Source organism: Crocuta crocuta, unplaced genomic scaffold (assembly GCF_008692635.1).
Source record: "Crocuta crocuta isolate KB4526 unplaced genomic scaffold, BGI_CrCroc_1.0 scaffold108, whole genome shotgun sequence".
Classification (NCBI taxonomy): Eukaryota; Metazoa; Chordata; class Mammalia; order Carnivora; family Hyaenidae; genus Crocuta; species Crocuta crocuta.
In genome coordinates, this window is record NW_027532825.1 from 9,291,769 (window position 1) to 9,316,889 (window position 25,121).

A 25,121-nucleotide genomic window follows, 5' to 3' on the forward strand; every position below is an offset into this window, starting at 1 on the left:
ACTGAAAGCAAAAAGATCAGAAGCATTCTCGGTCTCTGACAGAACCAGATTCCCAAGGAAGCTACAAATCTTTAACTATTGGAAACTTCAAGCAACCCCTTCGGCCCCCAAGCTTCCATAAGGCATACATGGACTGAGGCATATTTCTCAACTTTCAACTTTCTCTTCAGATGTAGCCAAGAAGGATGACGGGCAGGGAAGAATTTCTCAGGGGTATAGCGAGAGGCCAAGGAGAACAGTGGTCAAGGGTGCTTCCCAAGGGGTATCCAATGGAAGCAACTCTCCCTACCCCCAGGGGAGGGGACCTTCACCATGTCTGCCTGCCAGGATGGGGGGCCGGCTATGGATAAACAGATCGTGGAACATTGCTAACAAAAGAAAAGAAATGAAAAGAAAAGAAGAAAAGAAAAGAAAAGAAAAGAAAAGAAAAGAAAAGAAAAGAAAAGAAAAGGAAAGGAAAGGAAAGGAAAGGAAAGGAAAGGAACCACTGACATACACAACAACACGGATGCATCTCGAAAACACGATGCTGAGTGAAAAGAGCCAGACACAAAAGCATACGTACTGTAGGAATCGATTTATATGAAGCTCTAGAACAAACAAAATGAATCGAAAGCAATAGAAAGCAGATCAGAGTTGCCTGGTTTGAGGTAAGGGATTGACTACAAAGGGACACAAGGGAACTTTTGGGGAAAATGAAATGTTTTCTGTTTCAACTGTGGCGGATGGAGGTTGCACGGGGGCGTAGAATTATCAAGACCCATTGAGCTGTGTGTCACCTAAGAACTGTGCATTTTATTGTATGTAAATGATACCTCAGTCAAAACAACAAGGACAAACGAAATAAACAAAAAGGAAATGCAATGCAATTTGCACACAAAATCCCCCCAACCGAAAATATTCCCCCTACTTCACGCTGACCTGACTTTGGAAAGTGAGAGAGAAAACCAGGGTAGGTCTCCTGCCAGACGGAAGGGCAGGAAAACTTGGCCTTGATTTTTCAACTTGCCTTGGACCTAATTGCTTTTCCATGTTCAGGTTAAGCAGCACTCTCTANTTCCTGCCAGACAGAAGGGCAGGAAAACCCACCCTCGGCCTTGATTTTTCAACTTGCCTTGGACCTAATTGCTTTTCCATGTTCAGGTTAAGCAGCACTCTCTAATGTATTTTTGGTCATTAATGTAAATGTTATGCTTGACTGATCTGGAACGTTCACACATTGATATAAATCTCCTACGTAGCACATTTATATTCTCCATTTATGTTGTCCACGGTGATTAGTGGGTTGCCTCAGCCTGTGCAATGAGAACAAGTCACTGACTGGAATCATCTGCCCTAGATGTGGCCCTGCCTCTGCTGCCCCATTAACCCCTCTGTGGCTAAGTTATCACTTGTTCCAACAAATACAGGGTTATTTGTCGACATTTTCTGCCTGAATCTTAAAGAGGCAAAAAACACAACACATGTGCATGAGTTCCATAATGGGGATTTTATTTTGCCCCATCAAGCAAGAATCCAGTTTCCACGCTAGGACAAATGCACATTATATTTTTAGCACAGCTGTGTTTCAAAATAATAAGTAAATGGAAACCACTGACTTTGAAACTTTATCAAGTATGTGACAGAGCGACCTTAGTCATTTTCTTTCTTTGAGCTTTATGGTCATTGTTAGTCTTATGTCATAGGTGTGGGTCACTGACAGTCACCTGAGAGCGAATCCCTGCGGGCACCAGACACACAAAGGACACAGGAATGGAAGGATCCAGAGTTGTGATGGTGGGAGGTGCTTGGAAGGGGGCGGGACTCTCAAAGGTAAGAGAGGAGAGAACGCAAAACTGCATCTACTTCAGGAAGGGACACAGAGTATTGAGCAGTAGGTCAGCTCTAGGTCTTCTCTAAGTTTAGAGCACTTGTGTCCTTGAGTCCCAGCCAGGAGTTCGTCCCCTAAAATATTCAGAACCAAGACCCGACTCTTGGTATCTCTGAGTTCGGAGTTTGTCTCAATCTCTGCCCACGCCCATAGGAGGGCCTACTGGTCTACACAGGGTTCCCAGCGGGCAGGTCAACAGACAGCCTACCTCCTCCACTGCCCCTCTGACTGATGAGGGAGGCCCTAGCATGTTTCTTAAGCATGTTGCCCCTGTTCCATACCACGTCATCCCGGCCTTCCACCCACATTACAGCTGACTGGACAGGAACGCACAATTCTACATGAGGCAGTCAATCTCCAGTCTGACCAGTGACCTACAAGGTAGCTTAGAATGCCAAGTTTCAGCCCGTTAGGAATTTGAATTAGAGGGAGTCTGAATTTTGACAGACGTGGAGATGGGGATCAAGATAGAGATGATGGAGACTGAGGCAGCAATGGAGTGTTCTTGAGAGGTGCGTGAGTTGGGGAGATGCATGTCCTCCAAGGAGACAGGATGGAATATGAGTGAGCCGAAACTATGGGCTAGCCAAAAGTCAACCAACACAGTAGAGAAGAGTCACAGGGAGGGGCAGGAGAAGAGAGGAGACAGGTTACTAGTCACCCTACATGTGGGACACATGCCTGTCTTCTCAAAGGGGAGAATGATACAGCCTGCAGCTTAGTGGTTCACTGTTTTCTCTGATCCCCAAACCTCATTTCCAGGGCACAACAGGCTGGACTGCCAGCTGTTTCTGGGATTCTGCAAGATCTCTAACTCCTTACTCCCGGCTGTTTCCTTACAAAAAGCCCCCCCCACCCCCGATGTCGTAGGCACACGTCTCTTTCCCGCATGGGAGGATCTGAGGAGAAAAGGACGACAATCCCAGGCCATGCAAATGGGTTTTCTGCAGGGCAAGATGGTCTCTCTCTCGTCAGTGCAAAGCTTTGGCTGGATGAAATCTCAGAGCAAGGACTTTAACAATGCCTCAGCTGTGCAAGAGAATCCCTCTCGATCTTGGGGACGCAAGTGTCATAATGGAAGCAATAAGTTAATTCCCAAAAAAGTTATTTGTTTCAGTCTTTACCCTCAATAGAGGCCTGGGGTGGTCAGTTAGAGCAGGAAAATTAACAGGGGCGCTTATCACAGCTACATGGCTTCCCATCACCGTAGGATGCTCAAAATCGGGACAGGTTGCTGGAGATCATAGAGGAGTTGCCAAATGAATTTTGGAAAAGCTCCCTAGACCAGGCTTTCTTAAACTGTAGTGGACCTACGAATCTCCTGGGAATCTTTTTAAGAAAGCAGATTCTGGGGGGCGCCTGGGTGGCTTAGTCGGTTAAGCGTCCGACTTTCGCTTAGGTCATGATCTCGCGGTTCGTGGGTTCGAGCCCCGCGTCGGGCTCTGTGCTGACAGCCAGCTCAGAGCTTGGAGCCTGTTTCGGTCTGTGACTCCCTCTCTCTCTGACCCTCCCCTGCTCACGCTGTCTCTCTCTCTCCTAGAAATAAATAAAAACATTAAAAAAAAAGAATGCAGATTCTGTTCAGTGTGTCTGGGGTGGGGCCCGAGAGTCTGTATTTCTAAAAAGCTCCCATAGGAGCTGAGGCCGCTGGTCTGGGAATGACGCTCAGAGGAGGAGACAGTGATAGGACCCCTGCCGCCTGAGCAGAGAAAGCCAGTCAGCATAACATCATGTCATTAGTGCTCATTAAAATACATGCAGGAGTCGTGGCCTCGGAGGGGCTGAGAGCAATTCCATGTCACTTGCCAGGGAACGTAAATGAAGCAGCTCTCAATTCCTTTAGTAAAGGAGAAGATACTTGAAACCTTCCTCCCGAATTCCAAAAGCCATTAAGAAACTGATGTCAGTATTTTTCCTTCTTATTAGCAAATTTGTAGCTTTGGGGCTAGAAGAACAGATAGGCTGAAGGACTGGGCAGGAAGGCTGGAGGATGGTCGGAGATTTCCTTCATGAATAACCCTTGACATTTCACAATGAGAAGAGGAGGAGCCATCCAGAACTCAGCGCATCATATGGAAACAGGTTCTACTTCAGACTAGGGGTTTAACACTTCAATCCCTCCCCCACATACTGACAAATCACACCTGTTTTATAAAACCACCCAAGAAGGTGGGTATACAAAAATTTGAGTTGTTCAGACTTACTGGTTGTTTCAAAAGATTCTTAATTTTTTTAAATGTTTACTTATTTTTGAGAGAGAGAGAGAGAGAGAGTGAGTGAGGGCTGGGCAGAGAGAGAGGGAGACACAGAATCTGAATCAAAAGACTCTTAAAAGCCTTGGAAGTTACTATATTCATTGTCTAGGGTGGACCATGGGGAGGGGTGGAGCGTTCTACCCTGTTGACTCTACACGTGTGTAAGGACTCCTTCTGAGGTAGTGTAGACCATATACAAGACCGCCACCCTTGAAAGAGGATGAGACTAGGTTATGCGTAGGGTTGGCTCAGGCGTAAAGTCAACCGGGAGCCCTGCAGACGCCTTTCCAGCCTGGCGGCCATCCACCCACCATCCCTAGACCCCCACCGCCTTCTGTGCTGTAACCTGGAAAACTACACAAGCCATGGACACTGCCTACGGATTGTCGAGGGCTGCAGTAGGTTCCCTGAAGGTAGTGAGATCATCCTTGGCTCAGACGCTAAATGACATGGTGACCAGGAGGTTGACACTTACCTGATTATCATCTTTATTGCCCCTGAACTTCCGGCAACGTGACCAACTCTTTCTTGTTTGCCTGGAACTTTCCTTGTCTCAACAGAAGGAGTCACATATCCCTCGAAAATCCCCAGTCACCCAGTGAGATCTGGGTGGCAAAGAAATCACGTGGGAAGATACAAAAGGAAGAGAAAAGCCCAAGAAAACTGCAGGGGAGCTTTCCTGGATCCTAACAGTGAGCTAGGAATTGGGATTTATTCACAAAGAGAAAAGTATTGGAGGACAAGCATGCATGTTAAGACCAATTAGGAAGGTTTGCCTATAACTGACTGACATGCTACTGGAAGGTGTTTTACTTTAATGACCTCACCACTTGCCTTCCAACACCACTGAAATGACAAAAGGAGACACGTTCCCTTGTGTTTGTGCGGTAGACAAGAGCTTGACCGTCAACTGCAACCCACTTCTGAAGGTGAGGCCGATAAGAAAACTGTGTAAGAAGCACCAAGAGATAAAAAGAGTTGGCACTCTCATTGAACCTACTTAATCAGGCCACAAACCTTAGGATTCATTTTCTGAAACCAAAGATGCAAAAAAAACCCCCTAAATTCCATACTATAAGCTAATCTGAAATTTGATATTTAAAGAAAAGAGAGGGAGAGAAAGTCTTGATGGAAGACCGCATTGGACCAGTCACTAATGTCAAACTCTTAAAACAAGCAGGTACTAAAATCCCAAGAATACCAAGCCATAACAAAGATATCATAAGCCTGATTTTTTCTGGATTCTGACATTGGCATCCACTTTAACCAAGCAAGATTAATTCATGACCTAGGAGCTTCGTGAGCTTATGTTTATTTATAATATTCAATATTCCCATAAGCACAAATGTTGCAAATGGAAGGTTGCATTCTGATAATGCCCATTTCTTCATTAAGATTTCATCATCCACCTACATTAGAAAGCCTCTCCCTACACTTTGTTACTTCTGCTTTCACCTTGTTTATTCCTGCCTTATTTGCTTAATCTTGAGATCCTGGCTCCCAGGCACTCTCAGATTTGAAAGAAGTAAAGTCTGTGCATTAGCGGGTCCTGGGCATGCATGATTTATGAGTGGCAGGTTTCCTGGCACAATTTAATGGTATGAGAGAGACTTTGTTCTAAACATTAAAGTGAAAGTCAAGAAGTGGCAACACTAGGTGGGATATTAGAACATGTGGTGTGTAAAAAAGTTTGGGGCAAGAGTTAACCAGTTCTTACGTGGTCAATTTCTTAATCTATGGGCTGATACTCTGGCCAGAAGGAGCCCTGACTTTTGACCAACTACCAAAAGTCCTTTAGATTGTTATTCTGTTAACTTACCCAAATGAACTCTCACTCTGCAAAAAAAAATTTTTTTTAATTGGTAGCATTCATGTCAATGGAGAAAACAAGTATCTTTGAGTAGTCCAAAACCAATTCATCTTCCGTTTGGTAGGCATCCTAATAATATATTCAGGCCATTTTTCACCACATAATTCTCCCTGTGACAGAATCTTTCATAAATCAGTCTATCAACCGGTGTTACCAAATCTTTTAAAGCAAGGTGAAAACTTCTGTAGTTCCCAGAGAACTATCCTTCCAGACTAAAATGAGTTCAGCCATTGTTATGCGCCCATGTAATATAAAGGCTCGATACACAAGTCTATCTTTCTCATTACAACGTATGATCCCAAGTAAAACAACTTTTAATAGTCACAACTAAAAGTACTTATTAAGCAAGGTAATCATTAAATTAAGACTTCCAAATGATACCTTGTATTTGAGATGTCCCAACTGCTTCCCACACAAACAAATAATGCCTAACTGTTCTTTGCAGATGGCTACATTGAAGAACTCAGGAGATCATAACTCAGGTCCTCAAATAACAACACCATCATTTTACATCTAAGTTTTTCACGTGTTGTGCAATGATTGCTCACAAGTGCCCCCAGAGACCTGCAAAGTTTCAAATCCCTGTGAAGAAGCATGGACAGATGAGGCCCATGGTTTGACAAAGCTCGGGATTCACAGACCACTTGAAACTTTGCGCCTACACAAGCCTCCCATCTCCTCGACAGTGGAAGCAACTCTGAACCACATTCACCACTGGGGGCAAGTGGACACCTCAGAGAACACTGGCCAGCGGATCGAGCCCAACACGGCACCTGGAGACACCGGGTTACCTTGTAGATTTTGCAATGGCAGAGTCATAATGCCTCCCGCTGCAGCTGCTGCTACCAGCCCTTGGATGTTGGTGAGATTCGCGGTAGGCAGTGTGAGGACCAGTCCTTGCTGCCCTCCTAGCTGTCCGGCCATGTTGAAGGGGATGAGGATAGGCTGGTTGAGGGCGGGTGTGCCTCCCGGCATCACGCCAGCGACGGCGGAGGCTAACTGTTGTGCCGTCAGAAGTGGCTGCAAGGAAACAGATAATCCTAGCTCACTTTCCAGTGGAACGAAGCAGGACATGGCCTTTTAAGGCATTTTATTCTACTTGAGCAGGGTCAGAAATTTCCTGAACAAGTAGCAAACAAGCATGCTCTATTCCAGAATGAACTAGTAGAAAAAAATAATTGAAATCACATTTCATTTGTTTCTTTGGAAAATTTCATTTGGTTTAGATTTCTTTTGAGGATCTCAAATACCTCTTACTATACCCTCCACATATGTATTATTCTTCCAGTGAATTTTCATTTGATCTTACCCTTATATATTTGAAATTCTCTGCTAATCTGTTCTGTGTTGTTCCAGGAAGAACTGAGTGGCATCGGAGGATTTTTTTTTTTTAGCTCAAAGGTAACAATAAATACTATTTTTCATTTACTAACTTAGCAAGAATAATGAAAAGAATTACATCCTGCTGGTGAGTCTGTAGTGACACCATTAGGGGGGTTTAGGACATGTACACAATCATAACCCTTTTGGAAAGCAATGTACAAATCTATATCAAGAGCTGCAAAAATATTTGACCTCTTTTGACTGAGAATATACTCCAGGGGTACAGCCTGAAGATAACATTCAAAAAGACCAAGCAGAGGCTCCTGGGTGGTTCAGACAGTTCAGCATCCAACTATTGGTTTTGACTCATGTCGTGATCTCATGGTTCATGAGTTTGAGCACCATATTGGGCTCCGCACTGAGAAGGCAGAGCCTGCTTTGGAGTCTCTCTCATTCCCTTTCTCTCTGCCCCTCCTGCTCTCTCTCTCTTTCTCTCTCTCTGAGAATACATAAACTTAAAACATTGTTAGAAAATTGTAAAAAGACAAAAGACAGATGAATGAAAATATGCATTATGTTTTAAAATATATAAATGCTGAAACATACTTTGTTATAGTACTAAAGCTGACAAGATACTCCCTAATCGTTAAAGTGGGTCATTACGGCACTCTTTAGAAAAATAGAAAATGTTTATAAAATGAGAATACATAAAACAAACTGGATAATCATTAGGCAATGATAATGAAATCATTAAAATGGTGAAATCCTGTGTGGATGATTAAGAGATCTGAAAAAAACTACAGAAAAACAAAAAAATTTGATGTGGCTAACTTAGAAAATCTTTTATAGATGTCTCCTGTCATTACTCTAACTTTCTTTGCTCAGTTCATACAAGATTAAAAACATATGTTTGTATCTACTATTTCTCTGATAGCCACTGTTTGATGTGGAAAGGCAGACTCATCAGTGTGTGCTTTGGGTCCCCGATGTATTTGAGCCTGAGTGTGGGCTTTCCACCAGGATGACCTAGGAGAGATTCTTGTCCTGGTCAGGCCAAATGACTAGAAGTGTCATTGATCTTATAGTTTTTTATCTAGTACTTTATCCCACCCTTTTGGGAACTATGTGACATATAATCCCATGTCCACTTTTGTTCTAGAGGAACCAATACCAAACTCTTCTTACTGAGGGGTTTCAACTTCTTTGTGTTTAATGCAGAATGATTCCATGAAGTCAGAGGTAATAAAATATAGGGATAGCACAAAGCCCAATAAGTTGCAGCCAGGCACTATTCTAATATTGCTGTGTGTGTATTAATGCAGTTGTCCTACCAATGAGATCCAGAGAGATTAGTAATTTGCACCAAGTCCCCTGTCTAGTGCACGTGGGGGGTTCATGTAATGACAGGTTCTCCAAAGCCCACGTCTCACCCCCTCTCACCATTCCCTCTCAATACAGGGAACTGTTTTAGAGAAGAACGAAGGGAGGTGGGCTGAACCCACTCTCTGGCCTACAGACACCCCACGTAGCTCCTTCTGGGGGGGCCTTTGCACAAGCCCTGGGGCATCCCGCAGCCTAGTTTTAGACCACTCCCCAGGCCTAGCTTCTGATGTTATTAGTCTCTACTGAATTTACACAAAGTAACTGCCTCTCTTTAAAAAAATAAATACAATTGCTCTAAAGACAAAATTAGCATACTGTTTACAAACAAGTACAAAATTAGAAATTGGTGCTTGGATGGCTGATGTTACATCACTGTCAGCAGTAAGAGCATGATAGGAAGGAGGGCAAATGGCGTGTTCTCAGACCATACAGGTCGCAGAGTCGAGGTCTGGGCACATAGGATTTTTTTTAACTCAATCCTTGGGGTTAAAACAGAGCATGTGCTCTCCGTTTGTCACAGTGCCCACCCGCTTCTCACTGTCTGGGCCTGTCATGCACTTATCTGACCCAGAGGCATGAGTTTGTCAACGCTGGTATGTTCACACACACATGCACACGCACATACACACACACACACACACACACACACACAACATCACAAGCATGACGTTAGAAAAGGCATGGCCAGAGGAAGCTGGCTTCAGAGATTCCCTGTAGAACCCTCTCTGCGCTTCCATAGGCGAACAGACACCTCCCCAGGCTTTCTGCCCTTGAGCACCGAGGCATCCGTGCTCTGAGACAGACATTAGGACCTGAGACAGATGTTAGGACTTGGTGGCAGCTGGAACAAGAAAGCCAAGACCACCACCCAAGCCCTTAAAATGGTGTTTGCACGTCTTCAGTCGGTGAGCCCTCAAAATGCTGAAAGTGATTAATTTCCAGAGACAACCATGACAGCAAGAGAGAAAGGCTCACGTATCAGCTTCTTTTCCCATAAAAGCAGGTGAACTCCAAAAGCTTTCATACTAAATGACAGAGGTAAAACACACACACACACACACACACACACACACACACACACACAAACAAAACACAACAGCAAAGATCCCAGCTTTTATAATTGTGTTCTACATCTCCATATAACCACGCCAGGCTGCAAAAAAACAAATATTAGACTTTAAAAAATAATGAATGTATTTCTTTATTAATGCAAGAGCTGTATGTGATGTACAGTATTGTCAAACCCAATAAGCTGAACTTGCATTAAAATTGCATTAACTTTTTTATATTAAATCACATCTTATATTTCAAAAATGGCTATCGTAAGGTTGAAATAACTTAATTTCCTTCACACTCCAGTCATTAAAGTTTTACTTTCTACAAGGCTGCATAGTAACCAATGGCACAGTTGTAGTGGATTTCAAGGAAAAAAAGAAAATATTCCAAATGATTAAAAACAACATTTCCCTTTAAAAAGAGAGTTCTGTGAACACTTTTTTTCCTTGATGATAGTTAATAAATAATGTAGTCCTACAATTTCCCCATATGAAAAGTTATTGCCCCATGTGCTCTGTTGGAGTTGATTGGATTTCACTCGTTATTATTTATTTGGTTATTTATATGGTTGAACCATCCTAAATGCAGCACTAATGGAAAGCAGTTAAAAGATACTGACCTGCGGCCCAACCGGGAAAGGGAGGTGGGTCTGACTGCCTTGGTGTTGGTCGGGAGTGCCTGGGTCTGATAGTGCTGGGTTTCCTCTGGCCCCTGGAATTCAAAAGAGAAGCACTCCCTTAATATAAGATCCAGCACATGACCCCATTTTCCTGTGATGTCACATAACATTAAGGTACAGATGACACGCCAGAGTGGTTTATCAATAGCTCGTGCTCAAATCACTTGTCAACTGCATAAATTATGCTAACAGATATTCAGGATGGCCNTCAGTGGCACTAATAGGCCTGCGTGAGCCATCAGTTTGCATAGGGGACGCTGATGCATGGCATGGGTGGGAAACTGCCTCCTTTATGCACAGGCTGGCAACAGCTGATCTAATTTCCTAAAGCCAGAGAAAGCGTGATCTCAGACATGACCAAGTACATCTATATTATCCCTTAATATGGCTTCATACCCGTAAGCCTTTTCTCCATGCATGTTGCGGACACCAAATCCCAGGAATGTGTTTTCCTAAGGACAGCTTTTTTGCAATGACCTTAGGTGATATCCTGAAGAGCACGTGGATCTCCTGAAGCAAGTTTTCTGGGTGCTAACTGAAAGAGCAGGAATTCCTCACCAACTCCAGGGGGCCCCACTATTCTAAGCATAGAACACAACGTGCTTTCCTTGCTTGGAATCCTGTTGGATTCCAACAAATCATGAAACATGAAATTCCACCAAAAGACCAAGTCTTTCATACTGTCTTTTTTAAAAAAAGTTTTTTAATGTTTATTTATTTTTGAGAAAGACACAGAGTGGGAGTGGAGGAGGGGCAGAGTGAGAGGGAGACACAGAATCTGAAGCAGGCTCCAGGCCCTGAGCTGTCAGCACAGAGCTGGACGTGGGACTCGAACTCCTGAACCGCGAGATCATGACCTGAGCCGAAGCCGGATGCTTAACCAACTGAGCCACCCAGGCGCCCCAAACCTTCTTAAACAGGATCGCATCTCTATATGAGCTTCTGGGTTTTGTTTCAGGACAGACTGGAGCAGGAATGCAGTGGCAGTAACAATAAATAGATGAATAAGTGAACAAAACAAACAAAAATAAGGAAATAAAACTAACAGCAATTTTTGAGGGGTTTTACTCGGTAGCTTTTGTTTTCTTGGTGGTTGAAGTCCAATTCCAAGCCACCCTTAATGAGATCCTCTTTCCTGATGTTTGTCCTATGAATAGCAAGTGGAAGACAATTCAAACCCTGTTTACCGGCATGCCACGGACGAGCAAGAAAAAAGATGATTCTGTCACGCTTATAAATTTTAAAGAAGGTATTATTGGCTCATTTAAAACAAATTCTTCTATATATTCTCCAAAGGGACAGACTTATAAATAATGGAAATGTGGGGGGGAAAATACTCCAGCACATTAAGCTACAAATAAAATTGACTGCTACATATTATTCAATTGACTTCTATCTCCACTGCGATGTGTCAATCATAACCGCATTTTATAATAGGATTAAGCAATAAATGTGCAAAGCCATTATGCAGAACTCTGAAAATCTGATTAATTTGTAATATTTTTTTGCGCAGAAAGTCAGGAATGGACATTGCTTGGGGAATACTTACAAGCATTCTATTGAAATTCCTAAATTGATTTGGAACAAACTAATAAAAACACAGACTTGCTGACATTTTATAAAGTGAATTCTGTCAAAATATGTTTGGCATTTTAATGATCGCTGTCATTTAATAACAAGGGTAAGATGACCCATCATAAGAGGCCCACAATTTCCTCATAATGTGCAGGAGACTTTCCTTCTAAATTTTTTATATGCGGTTTACTCATTATGCTTGAGTAGCCAGGCACTTGAAACTGTGCACTGTCCAGGGTGAATCTTATATGTTCTGTTCGCATAGAACCAAGTCCAATTTCACCTTCAAATTCTCAGTAAGAGCTTTATGCACTTTTATTGAGCAAATCCAGCTCCCTAAGCGTACCAATCACCAGTCACCAATCCCATACACTTAGGTGTGTTCCCAAATAGCTAAAAATACACTTTGGTGTAGTTTTTGAAGATACTTTAAAATTTTTCGTGGCTTCCTCGTACTCACCGGGCACGGGTTTTTATGCCAGACTGAGAAAAGAGAGTTTTACAATACACAGGAAAAGAGAAAGCCCCTTTTCCACAATGAAAACACGTGTATGTCTTAATTTCAAAGAAATTTCTATACTGTTATTAGTCCCTCATGCCTCAGATTTCTTTCATGCAAACCAGGCTCACTTTTGGACACTGTTCTTTTTATTTTTAATTTCTTTTTAATGTTTATTTATTTTTGAGAGAGTGAGACAGCACGTGTGTGTGGGGTGGGGGGAGCCGAGAGAGAGAGAGAGAGAGAGAGAGAATCCAAAGCAGGCTCCAGGCTCTGAGCTGTCAGCACAGAGCCCAATGCGGGGATCGAACCCACGAAGGTCGAGATCATGACCTGAGCCAAAGTCAGACACTTAACCAACTGAACCACTCAGGTGCCCCTGGACCCTATTCTTAATGACATGCCATCATAAGGTTTAGGATCTGGCCCACCCAGGCACTGTGTCATCAACATGGTGTGTCTGCTGCCCATAACTGTACACCGATTACATTTGCTTACATTTTATTCTTTGTTGCTGGAAGCCCTCACAAGCACACGGCACCTTGTTTTGAGCCTAGTTATTCTCAAAAATCATGTTCAGTGCAGTACAGGGCAATTCCACACAATTTCATGTGTAAAATGAAGTCTTTCACAGGCTTTAGAGGAGATTATGTATGCTCTCCTGCTTGGATCAAAAAGTAATGTTTCTTCTTAATGCGCATCTCCATTTTCCCCAAACACATGTATCATGCTTAACCTTGTAGGACCATAAACTAATCTGTCTGGTCGGAAGGCAGTTCCCAAATCAGGGGCCTTGTGGGAGCCAGAGGGGAGAATCCAGCAGTCAGAATAAATAGATGACACTGGTGAAGGATTTCTAAGAGATTTGAAGCAGCACTTAGGCACGCGTTAGCAAAGATTTGAGGTCACCTATTTCCACGGCCACAGACATGAAAACATGAAATTAAACAGGCGGGCAGTTTCCTCTGATCAGGATCCTAGGAAACATGCTACCTCTCTTGGAGATCAAGGATATCCAGAAAGCTCTCTTTGACCTATCCTGAATTTAATAGCCTGTGCTTTTCAGGCCGTGACCGTGAGCTTTAGCAGATCAGACGCAGTGTCCGCTTGCTAACCACTGCACACTCAGGCCCTAATGCAGGCATGTCCTTTGCATCGGTTGAATGCAATCAGTGGAAACAGAGATTCGGCTTTTAATTTGGGGGTGGTAGAATTTCCATAAGACAGGTATTGGCATCCACCTATTTACTAGTGTTTAGTATAAACCTTGGAAATATTTTTAAATTACCAGCTTATTGGCAAATTCTATCGCAATTCCAATTTAGATACAAAAAGGAGGTTGGTGTAGAACGCCTGGGTGACTCAGTTGGCTGACTCTTCATTCAGCTCAGGTCATGATCCCGCAGTCACGGCATCGAGCCCGGTGTTGGGCTCCATGCTAAGTGTGGAGCCTGCTTAAGATTCTCTGTCTCCCTTGCTATGTCTCTTTCCCACCCCTCCCCACTCTTTCTCTTTAAAATAAATAGTAAAATAAATATAATTTAAAAAAGAAAAAGCAGTTTTGTGTACAGTTTAAAAGCAAGGGCTCTTTTATTTTAAATTTTTTCAATTTAATTAATTAATTAATTTTTTATAGTTTATTGTCAAGTTGGTTTACATATAACACCCAGTGCTCATCCCAACAAGTGCCCTCCTCCATGAGCAAGGGCTCTTTTAAATTTTAAACTCTGCCTAGGTTTACCTCTGCTACTTAACTAGGTATGGGAACTTGGACTTGTTTTCCAACTTCTTTATGCATCAGCTGTCTCCTGCAGAAGTTCAGAGTAACAGCGCCTCCTTCGTAGGGTTGCTGCCGTAAGGATTAAATGAGCACATGGACTTGTAATTTTCTTGGAACAGTGCATCTTTGTCACATACGAGCTAATTTTTTTTTACTACTATTAATTGATAAGCTTCACTTTATAATTTAATATATTTAATATTATTGAATTTGCCCATAACGTTCACCTGCCCCAAGTCAACTCGAACCTACTCCAGTCCCTGTATGTTCAATCTACATTCTCCCCCATGCCACCCTCACTGTGTACTCCGCACCGTTTGATGAATGTTTGCAACGGAACTTTATGAGCCTATGAAGCCAGATGTTTACATGTAACACTTCCTTCAGTCCGTGATAATGTGATCAGGGACTACGGCAAAACAATACTGGCAAACAGCTTCCAAATTCTCAGACGAGGGCTTAGACCAGTAGTTCCTATCCTGGCTGGGAATCTTGGGTTCGTGGAGTTTCCTGCACACAGGGGTTCACATTGCTCACGAGGCTACGGATGGAACAGCTCAGGGGTGGCAGTGGCTCCCATGTATTTTATAAAACCTGCCAGGGATTGAGGACCACAGGGTTGGGGTGGGGGGTGTGTGGACCACAGTGGCGTCGATGCCGCCCACAGAAATCTGAATCTCCTTTCACTGACGAGCCATACATGACTAGTTCTGTGAACAGCAGAACAGCATTGGCTGGCATTGCCTCCTCATCTGCCGAGCGTCTTCACCCGGAACACTCTTCCGTCTTATCCTGGTTGGCTTCTAGCTCAGCAAGGGAAATAATCATCTCAGATACATCTATTTTGTAATTATGATTTGTTCACAGGTAATCCAAGGAGGGTAAAAACGGATTTTAAAGAGATCCTAATATAAAATTTGAAATAACTAAACAATAGGAGTCAATTCTCCAGATATACAGGGATCCCTGGCATAAGTCTGGTACAGACAGGAAAGGTCATGACTAGGAGTTATGCTAAGACAAAATTTAGTTTTAACTGTTAAAATGTCTGCTTGCCAGCCCACTGGTTCATTCCACAGCATCTTCCCCGTGTCACTCTCACATCTGAAACCTGGAGGCCATTTGCGGATCCCTCTGCTCTGGAGGGACCAGGCTGTCCACAGAACTGGGGGGACACACCCAGATCGTGGTCTCGTCCCTCTGGTCCCTTCCACAGCGGACAGACAGCCTTGCGAGTTCCAGGATCCCACTCAGCTCAAGCGGCGAGCTCCTGAATGGCCGCAGCGTGTTCCTCCTAGCAAGTTAGTTTTCTTTTGCAAATTCTCTTCCTCTTCTCTACTCCCCTTCCCCTCCTTCCTCCTCTTCCTCTTCTCCTCTTCCTCCTCCTTCTTTTTGGGTACAATGCATTTTCATTACAAAAAAGGCAAACCAAGGCTTGGCACCTCTCAGTTACTCTACAAGTAAAAAGGGGGACATTCCACTAGTGTATTAAGTGCTCCCAGCCCCCCAGCCCTTTGGGGAGTTGGTTTTTGCAAATACATAATTTTAAGAAACAAAAAACCGTCTTTAAGCCGGAGAGAGTATAGTCCTTTCTGGAGCCTTATCCCATTCCCTTTGCAAAGTGGATACACGTTCGGGACAGACTGAGAAGGAACTAGAATCGCAAATACGAATTGCTCATCCAGAATAAACCAGTTCCTCTTTCTCCCACCTGCCGAGCACTCCTCCCTGTTCAGGGCCTAAGACTCTCTTGTTAGCGAACAATGCATTTTTAACGAATTGGTTTCTTCAGAGAAAGGGTTTGGGCTTCTGCCCTCTATGCATTAGCACAGACATAATCACATGAAGGTCACAGGGATCTCTCAGCTTTTCCTGGTGTTCAGACCTCCCTTACCCACTATTTGCAGTTTTCACCAGCGAGTGAGGTGATGCAAAGGTTGCTTATTATAAGATGGACTGTTGAATGCATTATTATTTCATGTTGAGCATGTGAACCCAGCTAAGCAAGGCAGAGGCCCCTCTAAATGAAACTTCCCTTTCTTTCCATTTCTTCAAGATCACTAAATGCCAGGAAAGGAGTGGAGGAGTCTCTAAAATTCTTGAGCCACTGCCACTGTTTGCCACTGTGCTGGCCAGTCGGGATTTCTTTAGGATACTGGCCACACACATATTTATGTACAGAACCCTAGCCAGACCCCTGGTGAAATTGGAGACTGTAAAGTAATAAGACACACTTAAAAAGTAACTGTTCATTCATTCACATGAGAGTTTGTATGTTTTTCCGAGTACTCATTGAGGCCTGGAGAGCAGAGAAGGTCTGACAACATTCATGGGAAAAGTAAATTTCTTTACTTTCCTAGCAGGTGACTTCCCAGCCCTTCAGTGGAGGGAAATCCAGTTTTCTTTGAGGGAGAGGTCTAGGTGCTCAGTGGTCCTCAATGCTGAGATTTATTTAAAGACAACACGTGTGCACTGGAAGTCAAAAGGAGATTTGAGATATCTAGATAAAGCATAACAAGAAATCCTATAAATCCCTTATTTGGATTTTATTATCTAAAGACATTTTTATAATATCTACCAAAAGTATGCAAAAATGGCTTTTGATCTGCATGTAGACTTAGTCTGTGCACATGCTGTAGAACTCTAGAAAACTTCAAAGACATTCTTTCCCCTCCCTTGGAATTTACTAAATCTCCCTCTCGTCTTCTTCCGACAATTGTTTATCGTTTGTTTTCATCTCCATCTAATTAAAAGCACAGCTAAACTCCTGTGATACACAGGCCAATCACATTCTCAACTTCTGTAAATGCTTCCTCTTGGAAAAGAGATGAAAAAACAAAGAGAGTCCTCAAACACACTTAAGCAAAATTCCACTTCCTATTGGCATATGGAGAGCTTTGGGGTATGGATTATTCCTCGAGTGCTGCTGTCTCCACAAGAATAGCAGTTCTTCTAGGGCGAAGACTCTTTCCAACTCCCCTTTGCATCTCCGGCAAGTCTGTATATATGCGTGGGTATAAAAATATCCCATGCATGTGGTGTTTATGTATGTTGTAGTGAGTCGGTATTCTTAAGATCATGGAGATATGCATCCCAGTGAACTGAAACCATTGAGATGCAGGTTTTCAGCCACCTGAAAATGGCTTGTCTAATTATTCAAATGCCTTTTTAAGTCAACATTGCTTTCAGCCCAGGGCTGAAGTCTTCGCTCTCAACTGATGGCTGCGACTCTGGCACAGCCCCATGGACGAGAAGGTTGAGTACATCCTGTGCTTCTGTGCTCATCCATGGAGCCTCCGTTCACGCTTCCTCCATGCTTAACCCCCACCCCAGGCCCAGCTCCACAGTCTGTGAGGTGCAGTGCAAACTGAAAATGCAGGTCCCTGGCTGGAGGCTAGGAAGTCCATCTCTTTCCTGGGGCTGCTGTTTCAATCCATGGCACACAGTGGCCGGGGCGGGGGAGGGGGGACCCCAAGGGACTGCAGCCTCCCTACTGGGATGAGCTAAACACCGGGATGAGGGGTAGGCGGGAAGCCTCTGTTAAGCCCTCCACTGAGCATGTGCCCCTCTCTGCACCTGACCCAGACTTCCCAGAAAGGCAGAAAGGAGAAAGTGACAGCTATAGTCAGGCTTCCAGGGGTCCTGGGCTCCAGGGGCAGGGACAGATCCTGGGGAAGTGAGGAGATGGCGCTGGGTCTCCAGAGGCTCCAAATCCCCACCCACATGCTTTTGCTGTCCCATCAGACTTTACTTACAAGACACAGTTTCAAAGATAAATTATTAAGAATTGCAAGACAGTGACCTCAGAGCACTAATTCACACATAGGACCCTGCTGGGTGCGGAGCCCTGTGTGTCCCATGAGCTACCAGGCCCATGAAGCGGTCCCTGCCCTTGGCTACTGTCGGCTGCCACTGACTCAGTTTCCACACAATTTTGGCTTGCTCATTTTCTATCCAGAGACTTCCTTTATAAAGGGTCCTCAAATTTTCAAAGTTGTACCTAAACCTACAACGGGGAGCCATTTTCTTCCAAATCAACACAAACTCTGAAAATAGCATTTGTGTGTACAGAGGAGTTTAGATACTGTATCTTTCCCCAACAGGGAATTGAACTTATAAATCATCAATGCATCTGCTATACATCACTACCACATAAATATACTATTTGGTAGGAAATTAAGATAAAGCATTGTTTTGTTTTCTATGACTTCCTAGTTACCTATGCTTAAAATGGAAAGGCGGGGCATGAATCCCAAAAGGGAAATCATATAGAAAATGTCACATGTTGGAGCACCTGGGTGGCTCAGTCATTTAAGTGAACGACTCTTGATTTTGACTCAGGTCATGATCTCAGAGTTGGTGAGTTCGGGCCCTGTGTCGACCTCTCTACTGGGCTTGGATCCTGTTTGGGATTCTCTCTCTCCCTCTGTCTGCCCCTCCCCTACTCAAGTGCACGCTCTCTTCTCTCTCAAAATAAATAAATAAACTTAAGAAAAAGATGTCACGTGTCTCTCTTCAGCTGGAGACCTAGCTTTCTACCAGTGTTGTGCTTTCACTAACAAAAACCACGGCCTTTCCCTTCTGACTGGCCACCGGACCATCGCCAAGCTTCACAACAAGGGGACGTGCTCTGAATACTCCAGGGCAATGTGCTGGGCCTCGTGTTAAAGTTCTCCCACATTAAGCTACCTTTGGTACAATATGCAAGAATGTCTAAGAACTGACTATAAATGTGCTTGAAAAACGGTCAAAGCTGTTAAATACTCTGCCTTAAAGTTTTGGTACAAGCTTAGGCGAAAATGTGTGTGTGTACACACACGTGTATGTGTGTTTACGTGTATTTTGGAGTGGGATGAGGCCAAAGCGGGGGAAGCTAGTCCACTTTTTCTCACCTATCACCTCTGCTGTAGAGCTGCACCTTTCAAGTGGTGTGGGGTAGAGGCCCGTGTAGTTCTTGCTGCAATATCCCACCCTCCAGCCTTTTCCAGCAATATTCAGGTTTGTTTTCTAATACCTGCAGGCCTCTCCTTGTGGCCCCACAGGCCGATGGGGGCTGTCCCACCGAAAGTCTCATTAGGAGATTTTAAACTCTGTCATTGGATTGAGGCTCTCAGCTGAGCAGTCTCACATGGGTACCTGGAAACCCAAGCCTGAAAGGGAAGGGGAGGCAAATAGAAATTGCTGTGTCACGAGGCGCCTGGGGGCTCAGTCAGTTAAGCGTCTGACTTCGGCTCAGGTCATGATGTCACCGTTCGTGGGTTCGAGCCCCGTGCCGGGCTCTGTGCTGACAGCTCAGAGCCTGGAGCCTGTTTCAGATTCTGTGTCTCCCTCTCTCTCTGCCCCTCCCCTGCTCACACCCTGTCTCTCTGTCTCTCAAAAAAAATAAATAAATAAAAATGTTTTTAAAAAATTAAAAGAAAAAGAAATTGCTGTGTCATGATCACAGAGGCCCAACATACTGGTGCCAGACCGGAGTTTCAGGGAAACCACAATGGTGGACCATCCCCCACTCCTCCTCCAAGACCCGAGGCCTGAACCCTGTGCAACCCTTCAAAGGCAAGGAGGCTGCTGATCTAGTGTTCAGAATATGATTCCACCATGAGCTACAACAGAATAAATCATGATTTCAAATGGACATGATGGCCTCTATACGAATGGTACAAGGTCTCAGAGATGCCCAGCGCAGAAATGCGTGGTCCTCCATCTGTGGTGGCTGCATTTGTGACGGCAGAGATCAGGTGGTTCGACCGTCACCCACCCCTGACTTCCCTAGACTCTGAGGTTTCACACAGCAGTCAAGTTAAAGGAGCACGTGAATCATGTGTGAATAGAAAGATCTCAACATTTCATTTTTCCGAGCAAAAATACCTTTCAAAACTGCCATGAACTGTCATTATCATATAACGAAGGCAATTGGATGCCCTTCTCTCACCCTGTAGGGGGTGTTTATATTTAAAAGACAATCCTTTAAGTAGAAAAAATTTAGCTTAAAGAAAAACTCACTGCACTGAATTCTATTTTCCCATTATCCTTTTGAATAGCGTCTGTTTAGAAGTAGCGGACACTAGTCAGTCACACAGCATTGGGGACCTTCTCGTTGACATGGGAGGCTTTGAGGACTCAGGATACCTCTCCCTATACTCTTCCAGAAAGAGAGTACGTCTGACAAACACTCTGAAAATGTTTCTTCTTGGAATAACTAATTTTTTTCCCCTCATTCCTTTTTTCTAGAGATACCAATATATTTTTTTATATCTATAAAGTTCTGTGTGCTAATACACTAATTTCTTTATATATATTATTTTGTCAGCCCTTACAATAACCCTAGGAGGTAAGTTTATGATTATTATGTCCATTTATGTAGGAAACTAAACTTTTTAGAGCTTAACTCACTATTACATAATAAGTGACAGAGAGGCGACCCTATCCCAGGTCATCAGATCAATGGAAGGCTCTTGTCTTTATGAGCTAGACTATCTACTACCCAAATATCTCATAATGGTTTTATGAGCTTTATTCATGAACTGAATACTTTTTGTGGGCCAGCCACTTTGGTCTGTAATTTAGATACATTTTCTCATTTTATCTCTACAGTAATCCCTGTATTATTAGTATTATCATTCCCATTTTATGGATGTATAAACTAAGATTTAGGCAGGTTACCTAACTCACTCATTTATGGTCACACACTGAGTGACAGCATCAGGATTTGAACCCAGTTCTATTAGACTCCAAGACTACACTACCCTATAGTCAAATGCAAGTGTTTAGGGAGATAGAACCTAATAAAAGCCCAATGCGGAGATAGAAACCATGTTTTTCAGGTATTTTCCTAGTGGAACTTGGCTCTGGAGACCTCTAGGTTCCAGGCCTGGGAAAGTGGGTGATGGAGGCATGGAAATGGCACAGGATGGGAGGAGGGTGGAGCGTGGGCCCCACCAGACATGAGCTTTCTCTCTGCCCCATTTTTTCGCAGACAGACTCTGACAAATTCCTAAGAAATAAGCACCTTCGTCTTCTTTAAAACAGTGTTCATACTGAGCTACATGACAGCTGCGCTCTTAGTTTAGGGTCTACATTCTCAGGGCCCAGTCTCTGCGCCAACAGCCCCGGCGCCCCCGAGCGCCGCGATAGAAAGGCACACGTGTGTGTCCCAGCACGTCCAGGTCTGACACCCACTGAACAGGAACCTGCGCTGTGACAACGCCTCCGGCTGGTTCACACCCACCGCAAAGTCTGAGAAGTACCGGTTTTGGGTTTGTAAGTCCGTCTTTTCCTTCTTCCCCCCCTTCCTTCTTTTCTCCCTCCCTTCCTCTCTCCTCCTTTCATCCCTTCCTGTTTCCCTTCCCCTCCCTCCTCCCTCCCTCCCNTATTTATCCTTTTTAAAACACAATAAAACTCATGCCAAGTGTAGCTCCATATTCTAGCTCTGTGATCTATGGCAATTTTCCTGACACTTACTCCATCTATAGCCACATCTTCGCTTTTCCATTTGTGAGGATCCACAAAGATAAGCATCTGGCCTATCCATTTCAGTTATTTACTCTCAGAATCCCACATCCTTTGCAAAGTAGCCAGAGCGCCACGTTAAAAAAGGGGAATAAAAATTTTAAATCTCTTAAAGCTGAAATAAAACTGTGTTTCTGCAGATACTCCGAAAGGGTGGCATTTGGGATCGCTCTTGCGTGCAACTTAAGATTGGTAGGAAGTGGGGTTGTTTTAGACCTCAGCAGAGGACAAGAAGAAAATGCCCCCGAGGAACCACCTCACATATATTTGTAGCATCACCCCTAGTTAGCAACCCCTTATGGTAACAGAGTCTCTGTGCAGGAAAGAGAAGGATGCCGTCTAGCTCACTACACACAAGTTACCAGGAGCTACCACACCTTCTTCAGAGATCGGGTAACAAAAGATCGCAGCTGTAATGAGATTAAGCAGATCCAGCATATAAAAATGCAAATTAATGCCCCATCAGTAAATTGTTGGTTAAATCCCCCCTCCCAGACAGTTGGTTGTAAAAAAACAAACAGCCAAACATCTAGTCCAATCCATGGGTCCATGACCATTTTTCTCTCACTCTGCCTATTTATCTCTTAGCATTACTGTAATTGAAAAAGTACTATTGCTAAAAGATGCTATTAACTTGAGTGCATTCATAGAGTGTTATATCACTAATAGACTTAGGTCATATTCTTTTATCCTTTTAGCAAAGCATTATTTTGTTGTCCTCTTGTTCTGAAGATTGTGCTTTAGTTAAAGTCAAATAGAACAAAAGCTTCACAGAACTTGTTCATACTGTTTTTTATCATTATTTTCACTCCGTTACATGACAGTAGCAAATGCGTAGCAATTTCTATTTGTTATATTAACTTCTTTTTGGATCTGTGTCAGAACTCATAATGTAAAAATGTGCCTTCCAAACATGACTTGTACTCAGATGCTAACTGTAAGGTTTTAAGTCCAAATACTTTTAAGATTTACTTCTTGAGTTTACATTTGACTTGAGAATGGTGAAATCAGATCTGAAACAAGAAACAGAGCAAACTACTAACTACAATAGTGAAAAGGTGAAATAGTGGAAGAAGACATGTGCAACTATTTAAAAATATATGTGGGATTGCATCAAATCTAGGATTCCATTGATGTATAACTAATGAATGTTTTATATTTCACTAAGAAAGAAAAAAACTCCCAAGTAAACCATGACATGCCACGGGTTATAATACACATCCCAGTTTTTACCTAAAATCTTCCTTTTAAGGTATCACATTAAAATATTGGAGGAGTGGGGCACCACGGTGGCTCAGCTGGTTAAGCATCCAACTCTTGATATCAGTCTAGGTCTTGATCTCAAGGATGTGAGTTTGGGCCCCTCCCTGGGTGTGAAGCCTACTTAAAAAATAAATAAAATATAGGGGAGAAGTTGTTTTTCACAGAATGAATCATTGGCTTTATTATAAGTTTGGGCACAGAAAATATGCAGTAGAATAAACTGTAAATTTTACGTGCAATCTTTAAATGTCCTCAAAATTTGATGGGTTAGAATATATGACTAGAATATGGTAGCTGGAAAAAATTCCTTATTTAGAATCAACAAATCCAAACAAGAAGGGATCCCAGGAAGACCTCAGAGAAAGACCACAGTCATAGAGCATCAGGTGAAAGTCTGGCAACGTACTAGAATATTTTAGGTATGTCACCTCCTTCAATCCTCACACCAAATCCATGAAATTAGAATTCAGCCTCTGAAAATTTTAAGTAAGTGACCCAAATTCACAGCTTATTTAGAAACAAAAAAGAAGGAAGAGAAGCTGGGATTCAAACTCACATGTGATCAACCTCTTGTGTTCTTTCAACCCCAACCTGCATTGTCAGCAAATCTTCGGATTATATGCTCATCTAAGAATGTGTATACTGAGGGCTGTTTGGGCACATCAACGTGTTTTGGCAATGGCCACATGTAACTGAACTCATTCTGATATACAGAGTCACTGGAAGGAGGGAGAACGCTCGCCACAGGGGCCGAGAGGCATTGTTGTAGGAAGGGGTTGGAAGGAATGACCGGAGCGCTCTGGGCTTGTGTCACGTGATTTGGGCTCCGGGAAACAGGGCTTTGCTCTGGACTGGAGGCCCCTGGGAAGGAGGGCCAATTTTACAACTGAATGTTCTCCCAAGTCTTGTAAAGACAAGAAAGGCAAAATGAGGCTAAAGCTGTCATTGGTAAGAGGCTAGTATTCACTCATTGCAGCCAGGATGGCTGAATATTTGGTCATCTTGTAGTCCGGACAATGTTCTTGTTTTTATCTATCTTCAGACATGATTATGGAGTGATCTTGGTTCGGTCTTGTCCTGTCCATGCACAGCGGTCCTGTGTGATGTTGATGCTTTATGAAATTGTGGTCAGGAGGAGAATTCCAGGCCACGTCCGGAATGTTGGGGCCACTTTTCTCTTCCTCAGTTAAAAAGTATAGCTTTCATTTTGGGGTATCTGATGGATCCCAAATGAGGTGAAGAATGGGGATGATGCTATCTAAGGCTAAGTATAAAGTTTTTGTCCAGAGAAGTGATGAAGATTTTCTCCTGGAAGTGTCTGCTGAGAACAGAACATCTGAGAAGTTTCTGGCTGACCTGTCTGACAATTTCATCTGTCCAGAGGTGTAGGAAACAGTAAGTGGAATACTTGGTCTAGACTTAATTGTGAGCAACAGACCCTGCTGAAGGAACAGGATCCTTGGCATAATATGACTGCATTTCTAGATGGTTTATTTATCAAGAACCAGCAATGTGGAGCAGAGTCAGATGTGTCCAGAAAATCAGATGTTGAAAAATTCAGGAAAATCATCTTCATGATCCCATAAATAGAACTCATAAAACGAAGGGAACAGGAGTCTTTAAAAATAATATTCTGGCAACACAGGTGGGAACAGAAGTGTTTTTATCTTTGCCTCACATGTGCCATCTGTGTGACTTTGGGTAAGTTACTCAACCTCTCTGAGCTCATGTTTCCTCAACTGTAAAATGGAGGTAGTAGTACCCCCTGCATTACAGTTGTGGAAGTGAAACAGGATGCCAAGAAGGAGCCTAGCACCGTGCCTGGCACATAATAAATGCTCAACAACGTTGGCTGTCGTGATCATTTATGATCGGAGTATTGTTACAAATGATATTGACACCTGAATAGCCAATCACAAATGATCTAGATAAAGAAGGAAAGGGAAACGTGTGCCCAAAGAGGACACCTTCCAGAAGGGGACACTTCAGAGAAGCATGTAAAACCAGACACGTGCAGCCAATATCCACACATGAATTCAGGAACAGGAAAACAGGGCAG

At 43.4% G+C, this 25,121-nt stretch overlaps 1 protein-coding gene across 1 annotated transcript in view; it reads right to left on the reverse strand.

Moving 5' to 3' along the window:
* Positions 1-4,638: 4,638 nt before the first annotated feature.
* The window catches only part of POU6F2 (POU class 6 homeobox 2), a 190,553-nt gene continuing 170,070 nt past the window's right edge, over positions 4,639-25,121 (reverse strand). The window contains exons 3-5 of the mRNA XM_077781122.1: positions 10,377-10,468; positions 6,787-7,015; positions 4,639-4,701 (exon numbers count right to left, since the gene is read on the reverse strand). Coding sequence (XP_077637248.1) covers positions 4,679-4,701; positions 6,787-7,015; positions 10,377-10,468 — 344 coding nt within the window. The 3' untranslated portion in view covers positions 4,639-4,678. The remainder of the gene's footprint in view (positions 4,702-6,786; positions 7,016-10,376; positions 10,469-25,121) is intronic.